General features: G+C 38.6%; 1 protein-coding gene across 13 annotated transcripts in view; it reads left to right on the forward strand.

Moving 5' to 3' along the window:
* The window catches only part of ROBO2 (roundabout guidance receptor 2), a 941,272-nt gene that overhangs the window by 746,521 nt on the left and 167,816 nt on the right, over window positions 1-26,935 (forward strand). For 9 of the 13 annotated variants that reach the window (XR_007903157.1, XM_051779569.1, XM_051779573.1 and 6 more), the window contains exons 5-7: window positions 3,371-3,509; window positions 18,563-18,690; window positions 21,917-21,928. Coding sequence is in view for 12 of the 13 variants with exons in the window: in XM_051779569.1 (XP_051635529.1) it covers window positions 3,371-3,509; window positions 18,563-18,690; window positions 21,917-21,928 (279 nt within the window). In the remaining variant the exon portion in view is untranslated. The remainder of the gene's footprint in view (window positions 1-3,370; window positions 3,510-18,562; window positions 18,691-21,916; window positions 21,929-26,935) is intronic. The other 4 variants (XM_051779570.1, XM_051779577.1, XM_051779575.1 and 1 more) reach the window with 1 other exon arrangement.

Here is a 26,935-nt window from a genome sequence, read left to right on the forward strand (position 1 = left end):
ATTTCAGAAGGAAAAAAAAAATTAAAAAAAGATTTTTTTTGTCAAGATTATCTCTTAAACTAAATTTGACCTGGCTGTGTGAAGAAACCTTCTTTATTTAGCATGCTTGGGCAGGCAGCGCTCTGTCTCCTGAGAGATTAACATTGTAAGCAAGTTATGCAGGTGACTCAAATCCAGTTAATCTCATATAAAGAATGTTAATTGCATTGGCAATGGCATTCGCTCTGATCACTTTATAGCTGTATAATTAGCTATTGGACACATTCAAGGGGTTTTCTGAGTGATATAAATACAGGAAACAACATGAGAGGTAACTTGTTCTTTCCTGATTCACGCTGTGCAAAATGCAGAGATGATGGAAAAATGGAACCAGCAGTTAATGGTGTTTGCATGTCCTCGCTAACTGGGATCTGTCCTTTCATAGCTATTTATTTTCTGGAAACTTCTGAAATGTTTTTGAAAATACACAGTTTAAGAAGCTGATCTGAAACAAACCTGTGGGTGTATGCTCCTAAATTGCCCAGATGTGGAATCCAGGGATTTACCTAATGACCTTTGGGCCATTTACTTTCTGGGTTCTCCTCAACATGCGATAGGGCTTTATTTCCTCATCTCCTGTGGAGAAGAATTTACAGCCACAAGTAGCAATTTCATCAATATGCATACACTAATTTCTTAGCTGTTTACATACAGCTTTTATAAACGTGGTCTAAAATAATCTTTGTGTGCAGATCAAGCCATTGTGCAGGTACACACAGAGTTATTTAAATTCAATGTGGGTGTACCAAGGGCCTCCAAATCACCAATTAAAATGTCAATCTGGATCTAAATTTCCTAGTTTAGTATCATCTCTGAAAAACAAATACCAAAATGAAGAATGTATTATGTATGAGCTCAGAGCAGGGTTTGGTCTGAGATCTTCTTAGGAGAGCAGTTGTGAATAAGATGCTGTTGCTAACCTGCAGAAAGTTTCATAAAGAAATTCCCATCTAGATTCACATAGTTACAGGTGAGCCAAGTGCATTGCTTAGCACTAACGTTAAGAAATAATAGGGTTTTTTACCTTGTCCAGTTTTAATAAGTTTGTCAAACTAAAAAAGGCTTTATCCAAAATATTCCGTGTCTGATTAGAAAACTGATTTTAATTTATTTATTTTTTAAATTGCCAAAATAATTCACTCCTCTCTGAAAATGTTGAAGTTCTTGCAGTTTTGAGTAAAAGGAATAATTGGAGAGAAATGGGCAAAGGTTTGAAGGAGAGGAATGGAGGAAGCTTTCTGTCCTAAGTGCAGGTCCGATACGATATTTCTGGGCTAAGATGAGACAAACTGGCTAAGGAAGCAGTCAGCAGCTGGATATGGCTTGTACACAGACTTGAAATGTGGAATAGTAAAGATTTCAATGTGTGGAAAGAGACTAGAACTGAATTTACTTGCCCAAACGTTGCTGGAACCTGCAGGTCCTGGGCAGGAACAGGAATAGGACAAAAGCAATGGCTTGGGGAGAAGAATCTCTGCCCGTTAGACATATTCTTATCTCTATCATCTGGAAAAGTGCTATAGATTCTTGAGCATGTCTATTCTTCTGCTGACAAAATACGTTTTCCCCTGCCAATAGGTCCCCCTGCTACTATCATGGAATTCCTATCTGATGCTGTCACTCATTTGCATAATTACTAACAGGTGGTTTTGTGTTCCTTAATTTTCTGACTTGATATTCTGATTTATAAAAGGGGTGAACATTTTTTTTGTCTGCAACTGAATTCGATGGAAACTGAGCTCTGAACACACAAAATTAGTGTTTAATTCTCCCCACCCCTTAATAATTGCCAGTTTTGTGGCTCAGATTGGGCATAAAAATTAAGCAGATACTTTTTATCTTGCTTTCTAAGATCTCCATCACACCTTGGAGAGGAGTTACGAAAATAAGTGAATTACTCACGAAGCTTTAAGATATATGTAATAGAGGTCATGAGGAAATTAATAATTCTGCCTTTGAAGTGAAGTTTGATTAGTATGACAGGAGGCCACCCACTAAACAGTACAACTAAAGCAAAATATTAAACACCTGCTCATTAAATGAACACCAACAATCTGGAGATGTTTGGGGGAAAAATGGTGTGTTATCATATAATTGCAACCAGTCCCATAAGGCATGAACAGAAAGGAAGTGATTAACAGGCACGCAGGCAGCCTTAGTTCTGGCAGTGAGGGTGCTGCCTGCTTGATTTTGCAACCTTATTAACGCTCTTTAATGGTTTTTATTTTTATTATTATTTGCATACAATGAACATGTATAACCAACCTATAAACTCAGCTCTGTAGTTATCAAGACAAACTACCCAAGTGAGAATCTGGTATTGCTTGCATCCGTGTGAATTTTGAGTAATTTTTTTAAGTCACATCATACCCTTCAACTTGCTGAGAATGAAATGTGAAACATAGCGTGTAACCAGTTTTAAATGCCTTTATGATAAATCCCTGTCTTGAGTGGAAATACTGCTTCGTATAAACCCAGTCTTATAATGGTTTGACTAGCATAAATAATTTATGACAATAAAAGTGTGGTATGGTTGAGAGGACAAAACAAAATTTATGCAATCCAAAGGCAACTTGGAAACTCACCCCAGTGACATCCTTTCAAATGAAATTACCGGTACTTGGAGTTTGTACCAGTGTCTGTGTACAGGGTACTGCACCAGGACCACTGAGAGCAGATTGTGGCTCTGCATCTGGATTTTAAGCAGGCCTGTGCAACATTAGGGTGATTAATAATATTTGTAGCTGTGCAGGCTAAAATAACAAGGGTAAACAGAAGTCGTTATTCAGACCTTAATTTGGTTTTCCATGGTGAAGTCGACGAAGGGAAGCTCTGTCCTCTGCCCGACACTCCGCAGTTGCCTGAGACGCCTAACGCTGAATTTAAATTTTCCTCAAAACATCAAGGTATTGACTGTTGCTAAAGGCAGGCTGACTCCATTGGCAGCTCATATATTGCTAGAGCGGGCAGGAGCTCTCAGATCAGGCTTTGTGTATGCAGCAGTGCAGAGCCAGAGCATTCCCAGGGGAGGGTAAGGGCTCAGAGGCCTGTGTGCTGTCCAGCAGGGCAGGTGGGCAGTCAGTCCTGGCACAGGCTGCCTTCTGGTGGCACTCCACTCTTCCTTGAGGGCCAGATGTGACAGCCCCTGCCTCTCCAGCCTGGCAGCCCTCTTCCTGGCTCTTTATGCACATCATCAGTTCCACTTGTCTGAATTTGTGGAGCTCAGCCTCCTTTCTGTGTGGTGGATGGGTAAACAAAAAGATGCTGAAAAGTCAAAAAATGTTCATTTCAACCCTCTGACTCACCAAGGAATTTTAATGTCTCTTTCAAGAGCGGCCCACGTTTCTCAGGCGACCGATAAACCAAGTGGTGCTGGAGGAGGAGGCCGTGGATTTCCGGTGCCAGGTGCAGGGGGATCCCACACCCACAGTCCGGTGGAAGAAAGATGATGCAGATTTACCGAGAGGAAGGTGAGAGCAATGTTCCCGTTCCCCACACTTTCAAATTTCAGTCGTTGAATAATGCTGGAATCCATCCCTACTACTTACAGCTTGTTGTCTGACATTATTTCCGAGATTTATTTCCCTTATGGCTGGTCTTTGGCACTACAAAACTTGTTCCAGAGCCAGCTGAGCAGGGACACCCAGTCTGGGTGAGTTGTCCGGGTAATGGATTCCTGCGGAAGGAAGAAAAATGATTTGTAGGTGTTGTGAACACATGGGTATTCACTGAATTTACTGGAGACAGTAAAGATGTTTTAGGAATGTATTAGTGAGAGTAGCCTTCAGAATAATGTGCTGATACCAAGAGGGAGACAACTTGGCAGGAGAGTTGCTCTCTTGCACTAGCAGAATGGATTAGAAGCACAGCACTGAGGTGGGCTTTGCTGGCTCCTTGGTTCACTTCTATTAAGTCTTGGAGAGAAACCTTCCTCTTGAGGAAACAAAAAGCCAGACTAGCACAAGCATAAAGCAAAGCTGAAATCTGGAACAGGCCCCTTGTGTTCGAGAAAGACTTGTGTATTCTGGAACAAACACGGAGAATATTCCAGAGTGAGCAGGGGCAGAGAGACTATCCTGCAAAAGAGTATTAAATTAGTTTGGCTCCTTTCAGCTAACAGAACAGAGTTTGGTCCTCATTTTCTGAAACTCTTCCTTGTTTTGATGCTGAATTATTGTTACATTAAAAAATATTAACACAGAAACAGGTCTGGGAACAGGAATTAAAACCCAGGTCTCCATAACCCAGCAAATCCTTCTTGGCCTTGTGGCTTTTAATTTCAACAGCAGATCTGAATAGCGCCAGGTTTTTTTCACCCCACCATAGTTGATCTTTTCCATCAGTGGAATATGCTAATGGAATACATAATCTAGAAAAAACTTTTCTACATAAGTAAGATAGGTATGTGTATATATATATAAATACTTAAAAAAATTAATTTTCTTGCAACTTAAACAAATCAAATAGTGACTTAGCTGTTTTGCTAATTATACTGGCAGATGTGTATGCATGTAATGCACAAAATATTATTTTGAAGAGAAGACTTTTGGATGTTAGGATGGATTTTTCTATTTGCTTACTATTTTACCATGCACTGTAGAGTAGTGCACAGTAAATACATTGTGCTTCTGTGATTTATTCTTGCTGTTGTGCTACTTCTGTTGTTTTAAATCGTGTCTACTTCTTGGTCTCATAAACAGTAGTAATAGATGAAGAGCCAACAGTGTCTTTGGTTAGGTCACATTTTTAATAGTTTCTTTTTTAATGTCTCTGTTACTTCTTTTTGGTTTTTATCTTACTGTGAAAAACATAGTACAGTGTACTTCGAGATGATTTTTCCTGTTCATTCATGATGTACTTCTAAGGAAGAAGAAATTTAGCAGGAAGCATAGGAAAAGTTTTCACTGGGCTTTTAACTAAAAGGAGAGAAGGTTCATGGGATACATTCTGATAATAATCAACTTCAGGTTCCAAAACTACTCTCAATGTTTTGCAGTGTTTTCACACTGCTGTTTAACATTTCATTAATTGTGTTTTGGCATCTTAAAAGAGAAAGTGAGGGTATGTTTCCATCTATATCTGTTTACCAGAACATCAGAGAGGGGAGTAGGGAAGGGGCAAGGTTGCAGAACCTCACTCTGGAGGCTACCCTGGGGGACAGAGGACTAACACAGCCCCTGCCCATGTAGCAGGTGACCACCACCTGAGCCACATGGATTGTGGTCATCCAGTAGAATCTGACATCTGCATTTCAGAAGCAAACACCTCTGATGGACAGCACTATATGTTTTCTTTTCTAAAATGTTTCATATGTACAGCAGAATATGTGAGCAGACTCTTCACTGTCCGAAGAGTGGATATTTCCAAATTGGAAATATCCACTGCATGATGCTTCACCAAGGAAGATTAACTTGGAATGTCTAAAACAAAAACTATTGGTGGGGGTTTTTTGGATTTTTTGAAACCAACAAAGAAATTTGCTCAAGTGTAGTCTGAAGGAATAGATAGATGGATGAGAAAATTATAATATAGCAATTTTATAAATTAAGAAGAGAATGTCAAAGTTTTTCCTCCTGGATGCAGTGGGAGGTGGGGTTTGGGTTTTTTTTTTTGAGGTAAAAGAGAAATTAGCTTCCAGCTTTTGAGCCCCCTGTATTTTAAGTATTTCAGCATCTACAGCGAAATATAAAGCCCTCAAGGAATTCCCTTTGTTATTCTTCCTACATGCATAAACACTTCTTCTGAGCAGATCTGTGCAGCTATTTGTCTTATAACTCTCAATACCAATTTCCTGTTTCTACAGCTAACAACGTTCTTTGCACATCTGCTGTTTTTCATTTTTTCAATAATTTCCTTTTGGCTTCATCCCTAGATTACAAGACAATTATAGTAGGTACCTGTTTCAACAATTACTGCAAATTTTTAAATGTGTCTCTTGTTAGTTCAGCTTCCAAAAGTGTCTAGTTCAATGGCAGCAAAGTGGGACAGACTGAATTTTTGCATTTTGCTTCTGTAATTTGCTCCTGGTGAATGCCAGAATCAATAATAATAATGGATCCATAGTCTTTCAGAACTCCTTCTCTGTTTTTCCACCTTACTTTTAGGGTTTTTTTTTTTAGTGACATGTGTGAAAGCAATCACAGTATTTTCTGGTGACAAGTATAAATAGTATTGCTGCAGCGATTTGTGTGTTGAGTAATAATTGGAAAATAATTTCAGACTGTTGGAGTTTTAATTATAAAGGTCCCTGATGAACAACAAGCATCTTCAGTTGCAGTTGGATTAAAAGAGAAAAAAAATCCTCTCTTCTAAAGAAATGATTATGTTTGAAAGCATCACTCTTTATAAAAGATTAATTTGGCCATTTGTTGAAAAGTCTGTGTAATTAACCAGAACTATATGAATAACTGTGCTTTAAAACTGAGAGCAGTTAGTTTATTCTGAAGGTCCAAAACTTCATTCCAAATTTTAGCTACTTTGAATTGATGATCTAAACCGACTATGGTAGTCTGTATTTTGAATTTAAAACCTCAAAGTGGTTCTTTGAGTGGAATTTTTCAAAATGCCAAGGAATCATTGATCTCACTGGCAGTCACAGGAAGTTACTTGTCCAACATCCTGTAGACCTCACTTGAGATTTCAGACTGTAATATGTATCCTGGAGCTCTTCTGCATATGTCTGGACAGGAATTAAGAAAACAATAAATACTAGATGGAAACAATGTTGTGACTTATGTATGATAACCATTTTCATAGTTCTTTTACACTGTGATAACGAATTAATTGTAATCTTCAGTCTTTAAAATCCTTGTTAGAGCCCAAACTGATCCCAGCAAATTAATAACTTGCTGGTTTAAATGTTGATACAGCACCAACAGGGAGAAACAAAATGCAAAGTGAAGTCAGGGGTGTGTAAAGCCTTTTTCCAGAAGCTGCCCATTTCAAATCAGTGACCCAAGACTGAAATGCATTGTAAATCAAAGGTAGGGGCGCATGGTGTATATTTTATTTTAATTGCTCTAAAAATTCAGCATCACACCATAGCCTCCACAGTACACAAAGGCTAGGGAATAGTTAATCAAGTATGACTCATGTCAAACCACTGGAGGTGAACAGGATATTGTGGGGTCACCAATCCCATGCCTTTGGCTGAAATATGAGGTTCACTATTTCATGAATAGTTTCTTTTCATTATAAATGACACAAGGAAATGGCACAAAGATTGTAGTGAAGTGACTTAGACAATTGTGGCCGTGCATAATTATTAGGACCTATTGAAAATGAAATAAAAATTGTCTTTATGCACTGAAGTCTCTTTCCAGATACATGCTCAGGTATCTTTTCCTTTGATGTCTTCTTGGCAGAAATAGAAATTATACTTTCCTGCTAAAGACCTGATGGTCTCCTCTGTGGTGGGAAACTCAATATGACCTGGATCCACTTCTGATTCATCTACTTTTTAGTCCTGGTAACAGGAAGAAAGTGATATTATTTGAGAGCCTCCAGTATGAGAGTGGCATATCTATGACTAGCAATTTAATAACATTTGAATAAGGTTTGCACAGTGTTTCATTTCTTCAAATTTTCTAGCGAAGCCGAAGAGAGCAGCTGCATGGTCTGTAATTACATAGCAAGTAATAAGGACTTTTTTTTTTTTTTTGTAGGAAGTGAAGAGATTTTCAATTACAAGTCAAAATTTATGACACACTATAATAACTGTTTAAACCTTTTATACAGAAGAAGCCAGCAGTGCCAGCTCTTCGGGAGAGTGAGGTTAGCTCAGCAAATGTATTTTTCAGTTGCCTTAAAAATAACTGAGTAGCAATCACATAGGCCTTTTTTTTGCATTCCAGCCCAGAACAGCTGTTTTAGCTCAGTAAATACATCTTTAATGAAATTACAACCTGCTCTTTTAAGTTGCACTTACAGGCACTGTCTGATTAGGTGGATATTGTACTAGAGATGAAAAGTGGCAACTGCACCAGCAGGAAGAGGTATTTGTTTTATGCATCACCCAGGCAGTGGGAGTGTAGGCAGAAAAACCAAGAGTGACGCTTCAGAACGACAGTGGTGTGAAGTTTACACAAGGTATATTGATAAGTGTTGAGAGATTGTAGGTTATTAAATGAAGCAGAGCGGTGTCACGCAGCAGTGAAAACCACAAACAGCACAGTAAGCTTTCTTATTTGCTGAAGATTAACAATATTCATTAAAAATTGTTTGGGAAAGAGCATTCTTAAAGCATAGAGTTAAATTATATATTCCAATATGTATGTTAGCTGCAACAACACAAGTCTGTGTAGGTGTTAGTTTTGCTATGTTTTTAGAACTGGATGCTTTGTACCTGAAAAGTGATTGCATCTGCAAAGTCTGGGCAGAAATACTTTGTGATAGTACTTATTGAGAAAGTACACACCTATAATTTCTGTGCTTTTCTTCATGGCATCTTGTGAGCCCAAAACTAAGAGTAAAACATGAAATTTTAAAAAATACATTACTGTCCTTCCAGATGAGAATCTTTGAAATGGATTTAAATCCAACTTGCAGCAAACCTTATCCTGATGAACTCAAAAAAGCTGGATTCCTTAAGAGGACATCTAGAAAGGCCCTGATGGCCAGAGAAGTTCTGCATTTGTATTTCTCCAATGTGGTGGGTTGACCCTGACTGGATGCCAAAACCTTTCTGTTATTTCCCTCCTCATCTGAACAGGGCAGAGAAAATACAACAAAAAGCTCATGGGTCAAGATATGAATGGGGAAGATCACTCACCAGTTACTGCCACGGGCAAAACAGACTTGATGTGGGCAAAAATTAGTTCAATTTATTATCAACCAAATCAGAATAAGATAACGAGACATAGAACCAACCCTTAAAAACATCTCCTCCCTGCCTTCTTCCCGGGCTCTGCTTCACCCCCGATTTTCTCTGCCTGCCCCCTCAGAGCAGAGTAGGGGGTGGGGAACGGGGGTTACAGTCAGTTCATCACATGTTGTCTCTACCACTTCTTCCTCAGGGGAAAGACTCCTCAGACTCTTCCCTTGCTCCAGTGCAGGGATTCTCCCACAGGCTCACAACCTCCTCCAGGCATCCTCCTGCTCCACTGTGGGGTCCTCCACGGGCTGCAGGTGGATCTTGCTCTGCCATGGACCTCCAAGTGCTGCAGAGGCACAGCTGTCTCACCACAGTCTGCACCCTGGTCTGCAGGGGAATCTCAGCTCAGGAACCTGGAACACCCCCCCCCACTCCTTCTTCGCTGCTCTGGGTGTCTGCAGAGTTGTTGCTCTCTCATGAGAGCTTTGGTGGGAACCTTGCATCTAATCAGGGTTCAACCCACCGCATTCATAATGGCAGGATAAGGCCCTGTAAGCAAGAGAGACAGTAATTTTTGAGAGTAAACAGCAGTGCTACATAATTCCATTTATATTCTGTGGATGGGATAGTGAGGTATTTAACTACAGCCCCCTCTAGATACAACGAAGGGGAGACTGACCTTTCAATGAAATATGAGTTAATAACACTACAGTGCTGTGTGCTTTGTTCGAGTTAATATCTGTGCCGATTGTAACAAAATGCAGCCTAATGTGTATTGAAAATTAATTAAAGAGTGTGCTTTAGTAGTGTAATGGATATAATCTTTGGTTACATCAGCAAATTTCTATTGCAATTAATGACAATTAATGGTTTTAAATAAAGGGTCGGGGGGAAAGGATGTTTTTCATATTAGCTATATGACATGCACTGTTTGTCACTTCTGGTTAGATCCTGTATGATTTGCATGTCCATCTTTTTTTTTTTTTTTCCCTAAGCTAAAGCATTAAGGAGAGATTAAGTCCCTTTATGAGGAGCGTAGGGGAGAAGATTGGATGTTCTTAACAGCTTGTCAAAAGGAGACAGTGAAAGAAAGAGATTTAATATGCTGTTTGTGTCCTTACATACATCTGGAGGGAGCAGAGATGGTTTGTAGAGGATGTTACCATGGGTGTAGTGCAGCACACAGCTGGCACAGAGTGAGTTGCTCTGCAGCTTGTAGAGTCTGTGGATCCTGAGTGAACACAGGCAGATCTCAGCAAAGTGCAGTGTAAGCATCTTTTTGCTGTTGTGTTGAACCATTTGAGGAAACTTCTGTAAAGCCAGAGATATCATTTAGAGATAAGGAGGTGATGAGAGGTGAAATAGATGCAGGGATTGGTTAATTTTGTGTATATAGCATCAAGATGATGTACACCAGTGCTTGTGGGGTACCTCCTTCTCTTGTACTTTTGGTTGAGCATCCCTTTTCTCTGGTTGATATTTTGCCTGTCACTGATCGCTTCCTGCTCTGTAAGTGAAAAACTACTTCTTATACTTTTATGAGAAATACAAGGCCAAGTGAATGTGTAAATGAGAGTATTTTTTATGTTTTAAATCCCCCAAAGCTTGACATTGAATAAATTCCTATAATTGCATCATCCCACAGTTACCCCAGAGGTCTGAAATTTAACCCACTAGTTATCTGCCATTCCATTTGTCTGAAATATTAAATGCTGTGAGCAAAAGTGTTAGATGTGTGGCTCTGCTAGACTGATCAGTAGAGAAATGGTTAAACACTGACATTTAAATTGGCTTCATGTTAAGTGTCAGTTCTCACCACAGAGCTGAAGAAGAGCTATTGTTTCAGGCAGTCTGTTTGCAGATTCATGAAAACAGTCTCCAGTTGCTTACATAAGGGTCAAGGTGGGAAAAATAGCTTTACAACTCCATGGACAGCATCCATAAAGGAATTGTGTCAACTAGCACTCCTGCCTGCGTGTTTTCTCTTTATGCTGTGTGAACCATTGGTGATCTATGAAGTGATCACTGACAGTGCACTTGAAATAGTATTGTTACAGGGAAATGTTTGTTTTGGTTTTGGTTTGAATTTTTTTTTTTATTCTCTTATTTAACATCCTAAAGTAGTTAAATTTCAGGGAATTAATGAAGTCACTGGCAGAGCTCAGAAACAAAATATAATGCCAGTAGTAGTAGCCTCGAACTTGGGTTTCTCTGAATTTTCCACTCATAGAAGGCTGAAGTAAAAAAAATAATCTTGCAGGAAGGAGACACAGTAAAATTTAATGTAGAATTTCACTCAAAATACTCATTCTAGTGCTTGAATCTTCTTTACTGTCAGAAAAGCAAAGTATACTGAGTAAAAACTTAATGATCACATAGTTTATACACTGTATTTATAAATTTTAGAATATTTAGGTAGCCATCTTTCTTGAAAAGTATAAGAATACCAAACAGTTTAATCTCACTGTAATCAGTTTATTGACTATTAAAATATAGAATGAAAAAGTAAAGATAATTAACTATGCAATTTTTCTATCAAACCCTCAGGAGAGCAGGGAGAGGGAAGCTGGCAGTCATGTTCAAGTGGGAGTAAGAGTCAAGAACTCTGACTATTGATGCTACTGAGATGGGTGGCCTGCAGGGATTTCTTCTGCATTAACACATTCCATCCCTGCATGGGATACTAAAGTTGTCATCTCTGTCAAAAACAAATAAACTTACACAATCAGTGAAAAAACCTCAGTGGTAAAGTTTTAACCCTGAGAATTATTTTAAGTTTCTGTTGGTAAGTCCTACATTGATAATTGCTTAACATTAGCAAAATGTACTTTTTAAGAATATGACTTCTGGCTCAACTGCAACGTTGAAGGCAGTTTCATTAAAACATTAATATGACTTCATCTTTAATTACCACTTCAAGGTTGGTTACTGATTCGAAATACTGATTAGAAAATACTTCAGTTCTCTGACAAGTTATGGTAATCATTTATCATGCTTAAGGCAAATAATAATAGATAGGCAAACACAAACTCTGTTTATTTCAAACTACTTATGATCTATGTGCTCATGTTAAAAAAAAATGCATCAAGCCAAGTTTAGTGAGTGCCAGATGCTGGTCTGGACTCAGATCTTCTTACTTTGTTCCAATCCTTGAAGTATCATTTCAGTTTTTCAAACCCAGAAATGGATGAAACCAGACAACTCTGAGAATCAAAGGTACTTTTCTGACGGATGAATTTATGACATGCACATTAATAATACAAATTTCCCCAAGTGCCTGAGAAATGTGTCTCAGCTGTGAGGGAAAGGACTGCTTCTGGTGATGGGAGGATGGGTCTCCATGCCAAGCCATTACGTGGTCTCTTAGATCATACTTCCACTGACGCTCCAGTTTCTGAAATATGGAGCCATGTCTGGAACTAAAATCAAATCAGACCCCATTTTGGGTAATTATCATGTGGTAATTCCCTGTGAGTACACTTCTCTGTGCAGAGATGTAGAGGTAAAAGATGGAGCTTGCATAAGTTTAGATAGGGTTTACTGAGTCATTGATTCCCAAACATATGTTTTGTTCTTAACTTCTGTTTGTTTCCAAATTATTTCCAAGAGAATCCAAAAGCAGTCTCATTTTAATTTCTTGGTTCTCTTTTGAGAGCTTGGCTCCTGATTTTGTGAGGCACTAGTTTTGTGCAGTCACACCTGTCTGTTTGCACGTAAGAGCAGTACTGCAGAGTGTAATGCTTCCAGAGAATTTGGAGAATGCCATTTTCATGGACACAGGTATGGTTTCACAATGTTGGCCCAGTGACTTTACAGTTATATACATGTTTTATGAGATTTAGGCCATTTTGTTGAATGTCTTGGTTTAAAACACAGTGCAGTGTGGGTTTGTGTTTTGTAATATTGCAAGTGAGAGTGACTACCCTAACATTTACAAATGATATGCTGATCACAACCCATAAGAGGTTTTGGACTAAAGCAGAACGTGCTGTCAGCATACTTTAAGAAAAATCAGAATAGTGAATAGTAGCCTGTGCCATATAGCTCTTTTTCTGGTTTGTTGTATGGGATAAGGCCAATGAACCCTTTTATATGACTGCTTGCCTATGTGCCTCCCAGGAAGAAATTCAAGGTAATGTCACGTATTCTCCTACCTTTCTGTGGCAGGAATGGCACAGCCAAAAGATAAATGGGAGTGCAGACATGTAGATGTTAGTGGTAGCCATCCTGTCAGCACCTTGGGGATCGCTCCCTGGTAGCTCAATTTATCACAGCTGTAAGCAGTGTCTTAAGAGACACCCAGCAGCAACTAGCCTTGATTTCAGGGGCACAACAGAGTAATTTGAGACCAGTGCACACAAATGTACACATTCGTGCTCTCTCTGTTGGCCATTCAGGTTTACTAGGGAAAGGAAACCAGAGACTCCCTTATCTTTCCCTCAGAAAGCTGTCACTCACAGAGGTCTGGGCTTCTTTCTTCTCCCGCTTGTCAGTGCATGGGATGGAAGTGAACAAAACTCCATTTGTGTAAGGGAGCTGGGAGTAGGGCATTGCCGGTGGGAACGGAGGCGCTGCTGTCTGCTTCTGGATCACACAAGGCTGAAGCAGGTAACGAGCTCACGCTTCCTATCTCACTGCAGCTTCCCTCTGGCTCCCTCCATCTGGCACAGTCTTGGAGCCAGTGAAAAGCTGTGGCACTGTGCTGGGAGCTGAAGTGCCAGCACCACAAAAGAGAAGTGGAGACAGAAGCTTAAGCCTCCTTAACTACCTCCTGTTTACTCTGGTTTTGGCCAGTAGCATCTCTCTGTTTGGGCTCCCTAATCATCCATGTTGTGAGTAATCTTGAAGCTTTGTGCGTGTTTTGCAAAATAGTCTGGCAAAGAGGCAAAAGGAAATAGAGCAAAGTCATTTTTGTGCCATCTCTAAAAAAAAAAAAAAAAAAAAGAAAAGGAAAGAAAAGCCTACAATGCATACATACAAAGATTCTAATATTTTATTTATTTTATTTTATTTTATTTACAGTAATGTTTTAGAAGAAAATAGATGCCTGGTATAAACAGATTTAAATTTTTTTAAATAATGCCAGCGGCATTATTTGCAACAGTTAAGATGTGACTTTTTCCTCTTGCAAGCTCCCTTTAGCAAGAAATAAGACATTTTGAGTTGGATGTTGTTGAATTTAGTGATGAATTCTGTGAAGTTTAAAATACACTGCTAAAGCAAGTACATCCTTGTATTAACAGTTAGGCCTACTTGGACATTTAGGAGTGTAATTACTCCAACTGGAGACATATTTTCACTACCTCTGCATGTTAAAGACAAAAGAAGTGCATATATTTTTATGAACAGCTGCTTGCACATTTTTGAAAATCTGGAAACTAGAGGTTCTCTGAAACACTCTGAAAATGTATTTTAAAAAAGCATGTTGCTAAACCTCTCTTTAAGTTCAGTAAATTTTTTTATCTTATTTTTTTATTTGATAACCATGGAAGATTGGTGGCTGAGTATGAACAGATACACTTTTAAATGGGGGGGGGGGGAGGAATTATAGCTGTGACAAAACCAGTTCAATTCAAGTTTATTCTTAGATACTTAAGTCAATACATTAATTCAACCTCAGTACATTAATTTGTGATAGTTAAAAACAGTCATTGTGTTTTGTTTTATTTGTTATTTAGTTGAGCAGATGGTAATGGTTTTGACACAATTCAGTTTTTTATTTTTCTTCTTTTCTTTTCTTGAAAAAGACAAGGCTCTTTTTCCCACTTTGTCACAGCTGGTTACCAATCAATCTCAATTCACGGTACAGTGATGATAGCACATGTTGTTCAGGGGCCAAATCTGATTGGGTTGCATTTTCAGCAGTGTTTCATATCAAAAAAAATTGTGTCTGTATGGCAGTGACTGTCAGCACACTATTGTACAACTGTCATTAATCAAAACTAGCAACAATGAATGCATTCATATGTGCCAGAGACTGCCAGATTTCACTCAAAATCACCCAATTTCTATTAGAATTTCCTCACCAGCAGTGTTTTCTCATCTGCCTCTTGTTTCTCTCTTTCTTTCTTCCTTGCCAGTCCCCTGCCAGCCCCTTCCTTCTCGGGTAATTAAAGGCAGATCTGCTCTATTACTTGTAGAACAGAAATTATTTAACGTGGTGCCCAAAAGTGGCTGGTTCATATCTGACACAGACTGACTGGCTGTTTAAAAGACCTTTCCCAGCTCAGTCTGATGGCTGAAGTCTAAGCTAAACTGAATGGTGAAGCACCTCTGAATGTTTAACAAAGAGAAGTACTTAAAATCAATTAGATGGCCATAAATATGTGAAGCTGATGTCTGACACCCCATGGTTTTAGCTGAATGTTAGCATTAATTGGCTAGGAGTCAGCAATATTTGGGCAATATGTCACAAGTTGTTTCTTGACACTGCACATATTTTGAAGGCATTGCCTTCTGAGTGCGCTGGCTACACTGAGGAACAATTTAACCACTGCGCTCTGGTTTCCTGCCATTCCATGGTCAGTCCAGGAGCCTGGTAACCTCTCTCTGTGATTGGTAGTAGCAAAGAGAAAGGCCCTAATCCTGATTCCCAGGTGTTCAATAGCACTAATCCAGGTGAGAGTGAACTTCCCCAAAAACTCAGGCGAAAACACCTCGCTGTGGGAATACGAGGCTGTGGAACAGAGAGGGTAGGACACACTGTTCAAGGCTGCACAGGTGGATCCTGAACACATCTTCAGTCTTCACTCTTTGTTGCTTCATGTGGTCCCTTCTCGCACAAACTTCTTGTGCTGCTGTGGATCAGTCTAAAAGCCAGTTTTCTTCCTACCTGCTTCATCTGTCAGAGCTCTTCACTGAACCGTGGTGACTTCTGGGGACAGTGCGGGTGGAACAGATGACTGAGGGGCAGCGTATCAATACTTCAGGACAGCAGATGGTTATAATGTCCCATGGGCCCATCTATGTATGAATCTAATTGCTGGATGGCACATTCTGTCAGGATGGTCCAAAAACCCAGTTTGGCCTTGTAGGAGAAGCGGACTGGGAGAGCTGAATCTGTCCTTGAATTAATTGATAACTGGACCGTGAGAGCGACATGTTTTCGCCACCCTCCGTTTCACGGCCCGCGTGGGAGATGATGGCTGCACCCTTGCTCTGCGTCCTGGCATGCCATGCAGCTGGCTCCTTCCCCCAGCAGCCTTTGCACAATTTGCATGATTGGCAGGTGCAGGCATAAAGGCTGCCCGAGCCTCCAAGGCAGCTGGCTGGCATGCCGTCACCGGCACATCGGAGAGAGGAGCGAGTCAGCTGCAGCCCACAGCAGACTGGAGGGCCCTGTCCCAGGCCTCCTGCATCCCAGTTCAAGCAGCCCCTCAGTCAGATGCAGTCCTGCTGCCTCTCTGTTTTTTCTCTTGGCAGCACTAAGGGAACCACAGGGATGTTATTTGTCCTATTAAAAAAAAAATAAATCAATGACTAATTGTTGCCCAGCTTTATAACTCTGATTCCTATATCCAATTCATATTTATATTACAACTGATCTTAGTTTTCTCATCTTACACGAGCTGAATACAAATTTATATTTTTATACTCCTAGGGCTGACCTCATGTCAAGAAAATAAGCATTTTCTCTTGTCTGCAACTCTGCGGTCACCAAGGACAAGTAACTGCTCCATCAGTGTGGGATACTGTTGTCACATCCTTGAGATTTTCAAGGGGGGAAAATTTGCATTTTCTCTCTTATGTAAACAGTGATTTCTGTTTGCCATTGACTAATGCAGCACAGCATGCAAAAATGACATAATTTGTGAGCAGTCAAGAAATGTTCCTCAACTGCATGTGGCTGTTGAATGTAGTTGCAATAGATCTGTAGTGCTCCAGAAACGGCATGTTAAGTATTTCTAGCATCATAACTTCCCCCCCACCCAAAGGCATTATACTGACGAAAGACATATCCCTACAAGTTGCTGAAGTTTGCCATGGCATCTCCTTATTCTTCCCCTTGACCCATCTCTTACTCGTTACTTAAACCTGAGGTACTGCATGTACATACAATTAAGTGTAACTCCTAGGAAAATGGGTTTTGTATGTGTTTATGTTAACTCTGACAGAATGGTTAACCTCAATTTGGTCTTTTTAAAATTATTTCTTATTAATTAATAGAATGGACTTACTGAATACAGAATGAAGTTGTATTGTAGTGAGTGTGAAAAGATGTCTTGGCAATAATGTTGTAATTGATATCTAACTAGACCTAACAGAACTCTTAAATGCTTCAACATATAAGACCCTTTGAGTTAAAATGTTTGAAAGTCTGTTAGCATTCAGTGTTCTCTCTAGAAATCTATATTAAAGGAACCAACAGCAATCTATATTATGTACAAAAGAAATTATGTTTTCTGTTCCCAATGCATTTAAAAATGCTTACAGAGCCTGACAACCTTCCTCTAAGTAACTGCATTGCATTCTTATTCATCAAAACTTTTAAGGGTACTCTTCCATATGAACAAGTCTGTAAGTTCTTTACTGTATAGCAAAGAGAAGGTAAATCAGTCCTTCTGAAGTTATGTCATGACTGTGAATGCAGTGAGAAATAGTACTGGCATCTCCTGAAGTCTTGATTTTTCTTTAGTTTCATGCTCCTATTTCACTGTTTAGTAAATGAGAATCTGAAGCCAACTTCAGGTTCAAGATGACTTAATTTATTGTAGGCTTACTATGTGAAGAAGAAATGTTGTTGAAACTAATTTTACAAGAGAGTATTTCAAGATTAAAATACCCATACTGGAATTCAGTGTTTTCCTGATTTGGGGACCACCAAATGCACTTCATAAAAGATGAAGTCTCCCATTGACTTTAATGAGCTTTGGATGAGAGCCTAAAATAGTTTGTTAAGCATGAATTCTGCAGGATAATAACAATTTAACTGAAAATATTTTTCTGGATATAAGCACTTTAAATGCCTCGAGAATGAATGTTCACTGCATGTTGGAATACTTTGTATTAATTCACATTTTATACATCCTCATAGTTTTAGAATTATTTCAGCAAGAGAAACAAAGAAATGTAAAAAGCATAATTGAATTGTTTCTAATGTGTTTTAAGAAAGAGAAAATGTTATTGTCCACCCTTAATGAATCATTTTGGGGTATTTCTGTGAAATTGATAAATCTGCTTTAATGTACCTCTTCAATAAATGTCACATTCCAGAGTTTGAATATATTTTTTATTGTCTGCAATCGGGTAGTGTGAGATCCTACCAACATGCTCATGGTTCCCTAAGGGATTGCTGCTGTAGGGAAAAACTGTACATAAAGGGAAATTTCCAAATCAGCAAAAGGTAAAATGTGTAGCTCACACAGTTTAAAGGCATGATAAACCTGAGCTGTCATGTATTGATAACTGATGTCTGATAGCCTAATTTTATCTTATTGCTCTAGATCAAGGACAAAGTGAATGATATTATTAATAAAGCCCTAATACTGAGTGAACATAGCAATACTAATTTTATGTAAAGTTTCTAACTAATGCAGAGTGCAATAAAAATGTCACGAAGATTAATGCTTGTCGGAATTATCTAATGCCAGATAATAATTTATCTTCCAAAGTTGGCTCCAAGATAGATTCAGAGTGGCGTAATCCAGGTGGTAGTTTCTGTTCCTCTCTGTTGTCCACAAGACGAGTTTTCATCCTTTTCCTGTCCCACAGGTATGACATCAAAGACGACTACACTCTGCGCATCAAGAAAGCCATGAGCACGGACGAGGGAACCTACACTTGCATTGCTGAGAACAGAGTCGGAAAAGTGGAAGCCTCTGCCACCCTCACTGTGCGAGGTGAGTGTGTCCTGTATGGATAAATTGGTTTCTGATGGAATGGGCCACATCCTCCCCTGGCATTGTTTGGGTTTCACGTACCCTTGGGCAGTTGTGGGTGCACGGCAGTGGTTTACATCACTGGTGAAATCCCGGTCCTGGTGATATTTCAGGTAAAATTTTAATTGACTTCAATAGGATAGGATCTCCCTGCAGTTAAAGAACTGTGTTTTTATTGAAGAACAATATATATGCTTAAGCAAGCACTACATAACCGTGGGCATCAGTTTAGGCCATTATTCACGTTTCTTTCTCTTAAGAGGTACAAGGAGTATTGTAACTATATCAATGACAAACATAATGCAGATAATATTATTATGTGATTAGCTCTGCTATAATTAAACTCTCTACCATTACCCTTTATCTGCAAGATAAACCATAGCCAAAGGAAAGAGAAAATCCTAATTAAATTTTGTAAGTATTGCAAGGTAAAGACTAACATATTCTCTCCTAAAATATTTGTGGTCTATAGTACCCAGTCTGTTTATGTGCTGCTGTTTGATTTGGTAAGGAGGCTTTAAGACTGGTAGAACAATGAGTTGACAAAATATCTTTTGTGACAGTAGATATAGACATGCTAAAGATTAAGGGGAGAGAAAAAGTTTGTAGGCTAATATTTCCATATGAGTAAACAGAATATAATAGTCATTACTACATTCCAAAAGATAAGCAGCAATTTGGCACAATGGATATCATGCAGACACTATTTCACAGTTTAGTGGTGCATGCTGATGGTTTTCGGTAGAGCTGTGAAAGGTTAATAAAAACATTTTTAGCTTTATCTGTCCTCCTCTTTTCATACACATTAAATCAAATGTTCAAAGTCTCAATGGATTGCTTTATTAGAACTAGGGTCAACTGACCCAAGAGGCCAGCTTCCATTTCCATCCATTTAATGCATGGACACAGTTCAGTTTAATTTGCTGAATTCAAAGGGACAAAAAAAAAAAGCACCAAGTGGCTTTGAAGGGGAGAGATCTTAGTATGTAACAAAGAAAAGAGAGCATTGTGATAATCCATCTGCTGAAATACTACCTCAGTGTTCACTTTAGACCATGGTGACAATGCAGCTCTTCCCATTTTAAGCTGAAGAAATAGGTTTACCTGCTGCATGCTTATGTAAGAGATTGTTCTTCTGTATTGTGACATGAGAAAAACAGTCACCACAGCAAACTCCCAGAAATAGTCTCACCCTGTTCCTTTGTCACAGGCAGGATCACAGTATCCCATAAATCTGGTAACCAATTCAGTAGCCTTTAAACACTCCTGTAACTGTGTCCACTGTGTACATTACTGGAGCAAGCCTTTCAGATTTGCTACCCAGACTTGTGATATAAACAATAGTTAGAACCAAGACAAAAAATCCTTTGAAATCACCCAAGCTTGAACACAATGAAAAGTGAAACAACAGAAAAAAACTCGAGGAAATACATAATTTAATTGATTTTCCCACAAAAAAGCAGATTTTTATTGTCTTGTGTATTTTTCCTCCTGGGTTTGTCATTTATGGTCAAATACATAATGTTTATCCAACTCTAAGGAAGCCATGATATTATAAGCTTACTAAATGTTCAGGATATGACAGAAAATGAGAAAAGTGAAGAAATTCACCAGAGAAGTCTGTTACTCCGAATTTTCTGAAAACAAAGGACTAGGAAAACTCCCATTGACTTTAAGGGGACCATGAGCAATGGTCTTTTTAATTAAAGAAAGTCTTAATTCTGAATTCTTCAACTTTTAACAGTTTTATCTGACACTACTTTTACTGTAACCACTTGTCACGCAGAGGAGCAAAACCACTTAGCATTTCAAAATTTACCTTAAGGGTGCCTTGGTCCTTGCAGGTGCCAAATGGTTGCATATGGCAACCTGACAGCAGTGCAATCCTCAGCTCCCAGCCAGGAAGGCTGAATTACACTGTCACAAACACCAGAATCTGAGGTCTGTGACTCAGACTTCAGGCCCTCCCTTGGAAAGATGCAAATCACTTACACCTTGTCTTTCTGCAGAAGAAGGAATATGTTCATAATTCTAAAAGCCAAAAAGTGTTCCAACAGATGATGGGTGAGAAAGGGCAGCAGGCTTGAAACAGTTAAATGAAGTGGGTATCCCAAAGTAGGGATAGAGCCATGGAAAGATTGAGAACTAAGAAGGTCCTTGCATGCTCTGTTACTTCTGAATCTGCATGTCTTATGTTTGACCCTAGCCTGCACATAAGCACACAGACTTGGTAATCTTCTTAAAAAGAGGAAAAAAAAAGAAAAAAATTGTGCTGTTGCTCAGCAATGTGTAACTATTTCTGCTGCTGAAACAAGGGAAGCTTTGCCTACACAGATGCAACCTGGGGTCAATTTTATATACAACTTTTCAGCTCTTCTGAAAGGGATGTCTATATTTTATTAACAGGGGGACTGGCAGCCCTCTTCCCCAGCACAAGTATAATGAAGGGCTGTCGCTATAATCAAGAAATCACTTGTTGCAGCAGCAATTTTCAATCTTGATATCAACCTGAAACAGTATTAACCTGTCGATCATTCAGTAGCAATTTTTTTAGGAAATAGAAGTTACCTAAGGAGTGATTTGGGAGGTTCTGGGTTGAAGTCCCTGTGGCCATTTCAGCCTATTTGTTATATTTTCATCAGCAGTGTCAGTGAGGAAAAAAAGAACCTGTGCTGTAAGCTTTCATGTCCTTATTGAATGAGAAAAACTGTCCTGGGCTTTCTGTAGCCCTTACTGCTGTACAGACTGGTCATGCTTAAAATTCAATTGGTGTTTGACTCAGAAAGCAAAGGCCTTGCATCTACTGGCATGACATTCGGCAGTGTGCGGCTTAAATTGATGTGTTCATCGGGATCTAAAAGTTTGTGCTAATGCAATGCAATTTTTCTTTTATCAGGCATTAACAATGATACTTGATGATGGCATGCGAAGATAATAAAAATGTTTCTCAGAGAATGGTTCCAGTCAGCTTGTTCAGATGCTATGCTCAAGTAAATGGGATAATAGTGGCACGTGACTGAGCGATAACAACAGTAAACATTTTACTCAGGCTGTCATTTGAGGGGTTAGCAATCATGGTAGTATCCATAGTGGAAGGTAACATTACACGTCATGCATTCTGACAGATATTCTTTTCTTTTTTTAATTTCTTTTTTATGTTCTCACTACACCATTGTAATGTCAACAGCTCGCCCCGTTGGTAAGTAACCATCCTTCTATCCATTTTAGCATGGCTTCATGCAATGCTTCATCTTTCATTTGCAGCAGCATTTAACTGGCTGAAACGAGCAGCCAGCGCTTAATAGTCGTTACTGTCTAACACCAGGCAAGTGATTTTGACTGACAAAGTGCTGTTTCTGAACTTTGTATTTTCTGCTGTGTCGTGTATAAACTCATTTTGCCAAATCACCAGCAAGTGCCAATCAGAGAAACGGGGGTGGGTGTGGTGATACTGAGCAAAAATCACTCATTTAGATGTTTTTAATGGTCGGTTTATGGGCCTGGTATAAAAGCCATTGAAATCAAGAGAAAGGATTGTATTGACTTTGCTGAGCTCCTACCAGGCCCTAAACGATCAGCTCATCCTGCTTTTATTGCACAGCAGTAATAGCACAGGCTTTGCATGTCCTGTCTTCCTTGTGTCTTTCAAAGAGCTCTGAAATGAAGTGGTCCTGAAATCAGAGAGGGGATGGAGTAGATTTTCGTGCTTCTTAAAAAAGTTCATCACTGATTTTTGCCTTTGGGTCATCTTGGAGTGCAGTTTGAAATGCACTGTATAGGATGCAGACTGTTTTGAAAAACAAGTCTTGAGGAAGACAACCTCTGAAGTTTTTTATTCCCACACTGAAAATTTTCCTATGCCTTTGAAATTCTGAAAATGTACAAAAAACACAGCTAAGCATAATGGAAATTTTGCAACTGTCAGTAGCTGAAATTCACTTTTGGTGTTCAGAAATATCCTGAACATACTATTTAATTTTCTTTCATGGACAGTTACTCTGTGCCTATATGGATTTAGTTTAATGAGTTGCACTGCTCCTCTGATTTTTGTAGTTTGTGTTTAGATGTGTCTTTTCAAATAATATGGTTACTCCAATTTTTTTAAATTAGTGTAAAAAGTTAGTACTGCTGTTTATGGAGATTGCTGAGTGGGTTGGTCTTTATTGATTTAGTCAACACTTTTTCTAGATATGTGTTTGACTAAAGTCTGTGAGTTTGAAGTCATCTCAGCTCTTCACTGTTCCGAGTTTGGAGGAAGAAAGGTTAGAATAATTAAAAGATAAAATCCAGGTTAGGCCTGTTTTTCCAGAACCAAGGTGAATCCCATCTTATTAGCTTCCTTGAACTAGCAAATATAGAGCCAAGCCAAATACCTCCACAGCCATGGCATGGCTTATCCAAGCCTGGAGAATTCCCTGTACAGAATAGAAATTCACTCTTTTCCATTTGAGGTTTTGATAGCAAGCTTTAAATCCAAATCACTACTGTATTACTTTGGCATTATGCTGGTTCTTAAGAAATTAATTCCCAAGAGTGTAAAAATGGAGTAAACTTGCAAGAAATTTTTCCATTTCTTAGAAAGTGCAGCATGAATTTAGTGTGCTTTTAAGATAAATCTTTCATGTCAGGGGATGCTGCTTCTTCATGTACTAAGAAATGCTAAGGATTAAAACTATTTTACTTCTAGGTATTTTTCTCACTTTGCTGACTTTTAAAAAAAAGGGAAGAAAAACAATCACAAAGTAGAGACCGTTTCAGGCTGTGTGAAAGCCATATTAAACAGATGACTGGAGATTCGCAAGAAAATGATGGGTTTCAGCAGTGTTGATGGTGTCTCATTTCAGAGCACTGATTCTTTTTTAAGGCTTTTCAGGCCATTGAGTCATCCCTGATTCCATCTCCAAAGCTTATTCAGCAGCTCTTGGTCTCCATTTACTTTATGTCCAGGTATATGATCCCTTTGTGTGATCATGCTGAGCTCAATTTCGCATATTCCCTGCCTAGGCTATTTTATTTTGTTGCAAGAGAACATTCTTCTTTTACATCATTTATTCAGGAAACTAAAATTAGAGTGGTTGATCTGAAAATAATTATCGCATGGGCACATGGTCTTTATCAAATCATTTAATTTCCAGATTATCTTTGTGACTTGTGAAAAGATTGTTGAGTAACTAAGTCCAACCCCAAAGATATTTGACGTATATATGACTCCCATACAAGTGTGTATGTCGTGATTGCTGTGTAGAAGCAGATCATTGTATGTCAATCACTTTTATGAGATCCTGTACCTCTAGACAATGATAGTGTCTACCTTTATTGACATTTTTGCTTAAGTACCTGAAATCAAGCTGATTTCTACAGTTCTTAGCTCTGTTCCACTCTAGAACAGGCAAAGCATGCAGCTACCTAACCTGGTTTTTTTTTTCAAATTTAAAGCCTGGTAAGGCAAACCAAAGTAGCTTCCCTCTCCACTAAGAAACCCAAGTGATCCTCTGTTAAAACTGTCATTTGACAAGAATGGTGAGTTGAATAGCATTTGTAGCATTTTTTTATTCAGGAAGTTAACTGGAAGGCAGAGCAAAAATACCTCTCCTTGCCGAAAGGAAGCTAAAGCAAACACTACTTAATGTTATTAAGCTCACAGCTCTCTAGGAGATTGACATTTTAACAGAAGTATATTTATATATTTATGTATATGTTAAAGTGTAGGGGAGCCATTTAAAAGTTTATATTCTTTTGTGGCACCAGAGAATTATCTAGGTACTTCTACCTTTCATCACTGTCTCTAGTTCAAAGCAGACATGTTTTGTCTTTATTGTGCTTTAAACAAGACCAAACAATTCTTTTTTTCCAATGTCTTGTCACTGAAGAATAGACAAATACATGTTTAATGTTCCAGGATTGTAATCCTTGTTGTGAATGCAATAATTTTTGTTTTCTGGTGAGTTTTTGTCTGTTTCAAATATTTCTATTTTGATATTTTTATTTAAATTTCAACTTGAGTGAAAATTCAAGAGTGGGGCTGCCAGTGACCATCTTTGGTTCAAGCAGCTATTAACAAATGGTATATACTACATAGATAAAATGAGGTATGGTTCTGCTCGAGGTGGATGGCAGCTGGTGAATTTAACAGCTCTATGCCGGATTATTCATCATGGTTGAATTTGCTGCTAGGAATAAATGCGTTGCCCGTTTCTAAAATAGATGTTCTCTTATTTATAACCTTTTGAAAAGATTTCTGACAGGATTCGCAACAGATGGGTTTAGGAAACAAGATATTATCTCTATTTAGACCTTTTTCTGGAGTTACTTCACTCATTAGATGGATTTTTCCAGATGAATTTTCTCACTTTTGCATTCTGCTGTATTTCTTATGGCAGCTGGGCAGGAGAGTAACTGCTAAAAGAAGAACAATAGTTGGGAAGAGCCCAAAAGTTTCATATATTCCCATTGACAATGACACTATTTTAGAAGCAGTTACACACTGCTTTGAGACAGAAGACCTTCAAATAGAAGACCTATGAAGATCTGTCTGATGTCCCAGTTACTTTTTAATAATCATTCAAAAAATCATTCAGATGACAGAGTGCTGCTCAGTTTGCAAATTGATTTCAACTAAGTCCGAGTGAAAAGTCAGTTCTTTGCATTTCAGTTGCTTTACAGTAAGTCAAGTTTACTCAGTTTGTTGTCATATGCTATAACTCATCTTCCCAGAAAGAAGTGACTTGCAGCAAAAAGCTGGACAGTTTTGCCACCTGGATAAAAATCAAGTATTTGGAATTAACTAAGGAAGTAAAGGGAGACCAAGTTACAAAATCTTCCGTACCATGTTGGAGAAGAGACAAACAGATAAGACACCTGCTAGGAATTTTCCAAATTTCTCATTAATTAAATATAACCTATTCATATTTAAGTGCAATGTGACTCTGATGCATTTCATTCCAAACTGGGAAGTTTTCCCAACATAAATCAGCCTGGCATGACTTAGTGGTCTATTAGGGATGGTAGAACATGAAACATAATAGAAAGGGCTGTATATTATACAAGGTTGTATTAGGTGTTGTGGCTAGAAATTACATTGCTCAGACGGTTCAGATTGGTTAAGCGAGAGAGAATTCTCTTTGCTCTCCTTCATCCCAACTCTTTCAGGGAAAATCTATATAGGATGAATGTTCTTTATTTTTATTACGTTCATGAACATATCACCTTCACTTGAGACACTGAGGATATATAAAATATCGGTTATGTCGATTGGTGTGTGACAGAAGAGATGAGATCATGCTTGGCACTACGGTGCCATCTTTCAGTGGCACAAATCTCCAGTCTATATCAAAACATGCTGTGTTGCTTCTCAGCTGCCACATACAGAAATTTTCAGAAGAGGGTAAGGACACCAAGGGACACTAGGCTCTTTGGATCTGTTTCTTCCTTAAATGAAAGAATAAGACATCATAATTGTTTAAAAAATAGACAAATTCTTCAGATTAAAGAAAAAAGGTTGCCATAAATTGGAATTCAGATTTCTTCGTATACCAGTAAGAGATTAAAATATGGAACTAACTTGTTCTGGTATTTCATAGGCTTTTAAAGAGCAATCTAAAAATCTTGAAGTCCTTAGCATGTCTACTTTGACAAAAGTTTACTAGCTGAACTTAAGTTGAATCATAAATTTCGGATGTCATAGAAATAGACTTTGCAATGTGTGGGCCAGAATGGCTCTGCAAGTGGACACTGAGCACATTAACCACCAAGCATTTAAGTGTTGGTCCACAAAACTCAGCTTCATTTCCAGCTCCTCCAAATCTTCTTGGGTTTGCCAGATAGAGGTCAAAACAGAAAAACAGAAGATTTGATGGAGGATTCTTCTTCGAAGATAAGCATGAAAAATGACAGTGTATGTTCTTGAATTATTAGCATGTCATACTGTGGCATCCTGCTCATTCCACTGTGGCTCCAGGTGCCAGTTCTCATGCTGTTTCTCTTAGAGAAAACCCACTTACAGCAAATGCAGGAAATAAGTGATCAAGCACCTTATTTTTATTTATTTTCTTTTTTTTTAATTGCTGAACTCTAGCTCGGGAAAATTTTAAGAAGTTTAATGCATACATTTTTTTAATTTTGCCAAAACATGCTCAAATCACGGGAATTATTTTCTTACTTCAGTGGCTTCTGAGTATCTCCCTAAGTCTTTGAAGATTAGTGTATA

This window comes from Manacus candei, unplaced genomic scaffold (genome assembly GCF_025592945.1).
Source record: "Manacus candei isolate 608988 ecotype Guabito, Panama unplaced genomic scaffold, ASM2559294v1 h1tg000014l, whole genome shotgun sequence".
Classification (NCBI taxonomy): Eukaryota; Metazoa; Chordata; class Aves; order Passeriformes; family Pipridae; genus Manacus; species Manacus candei.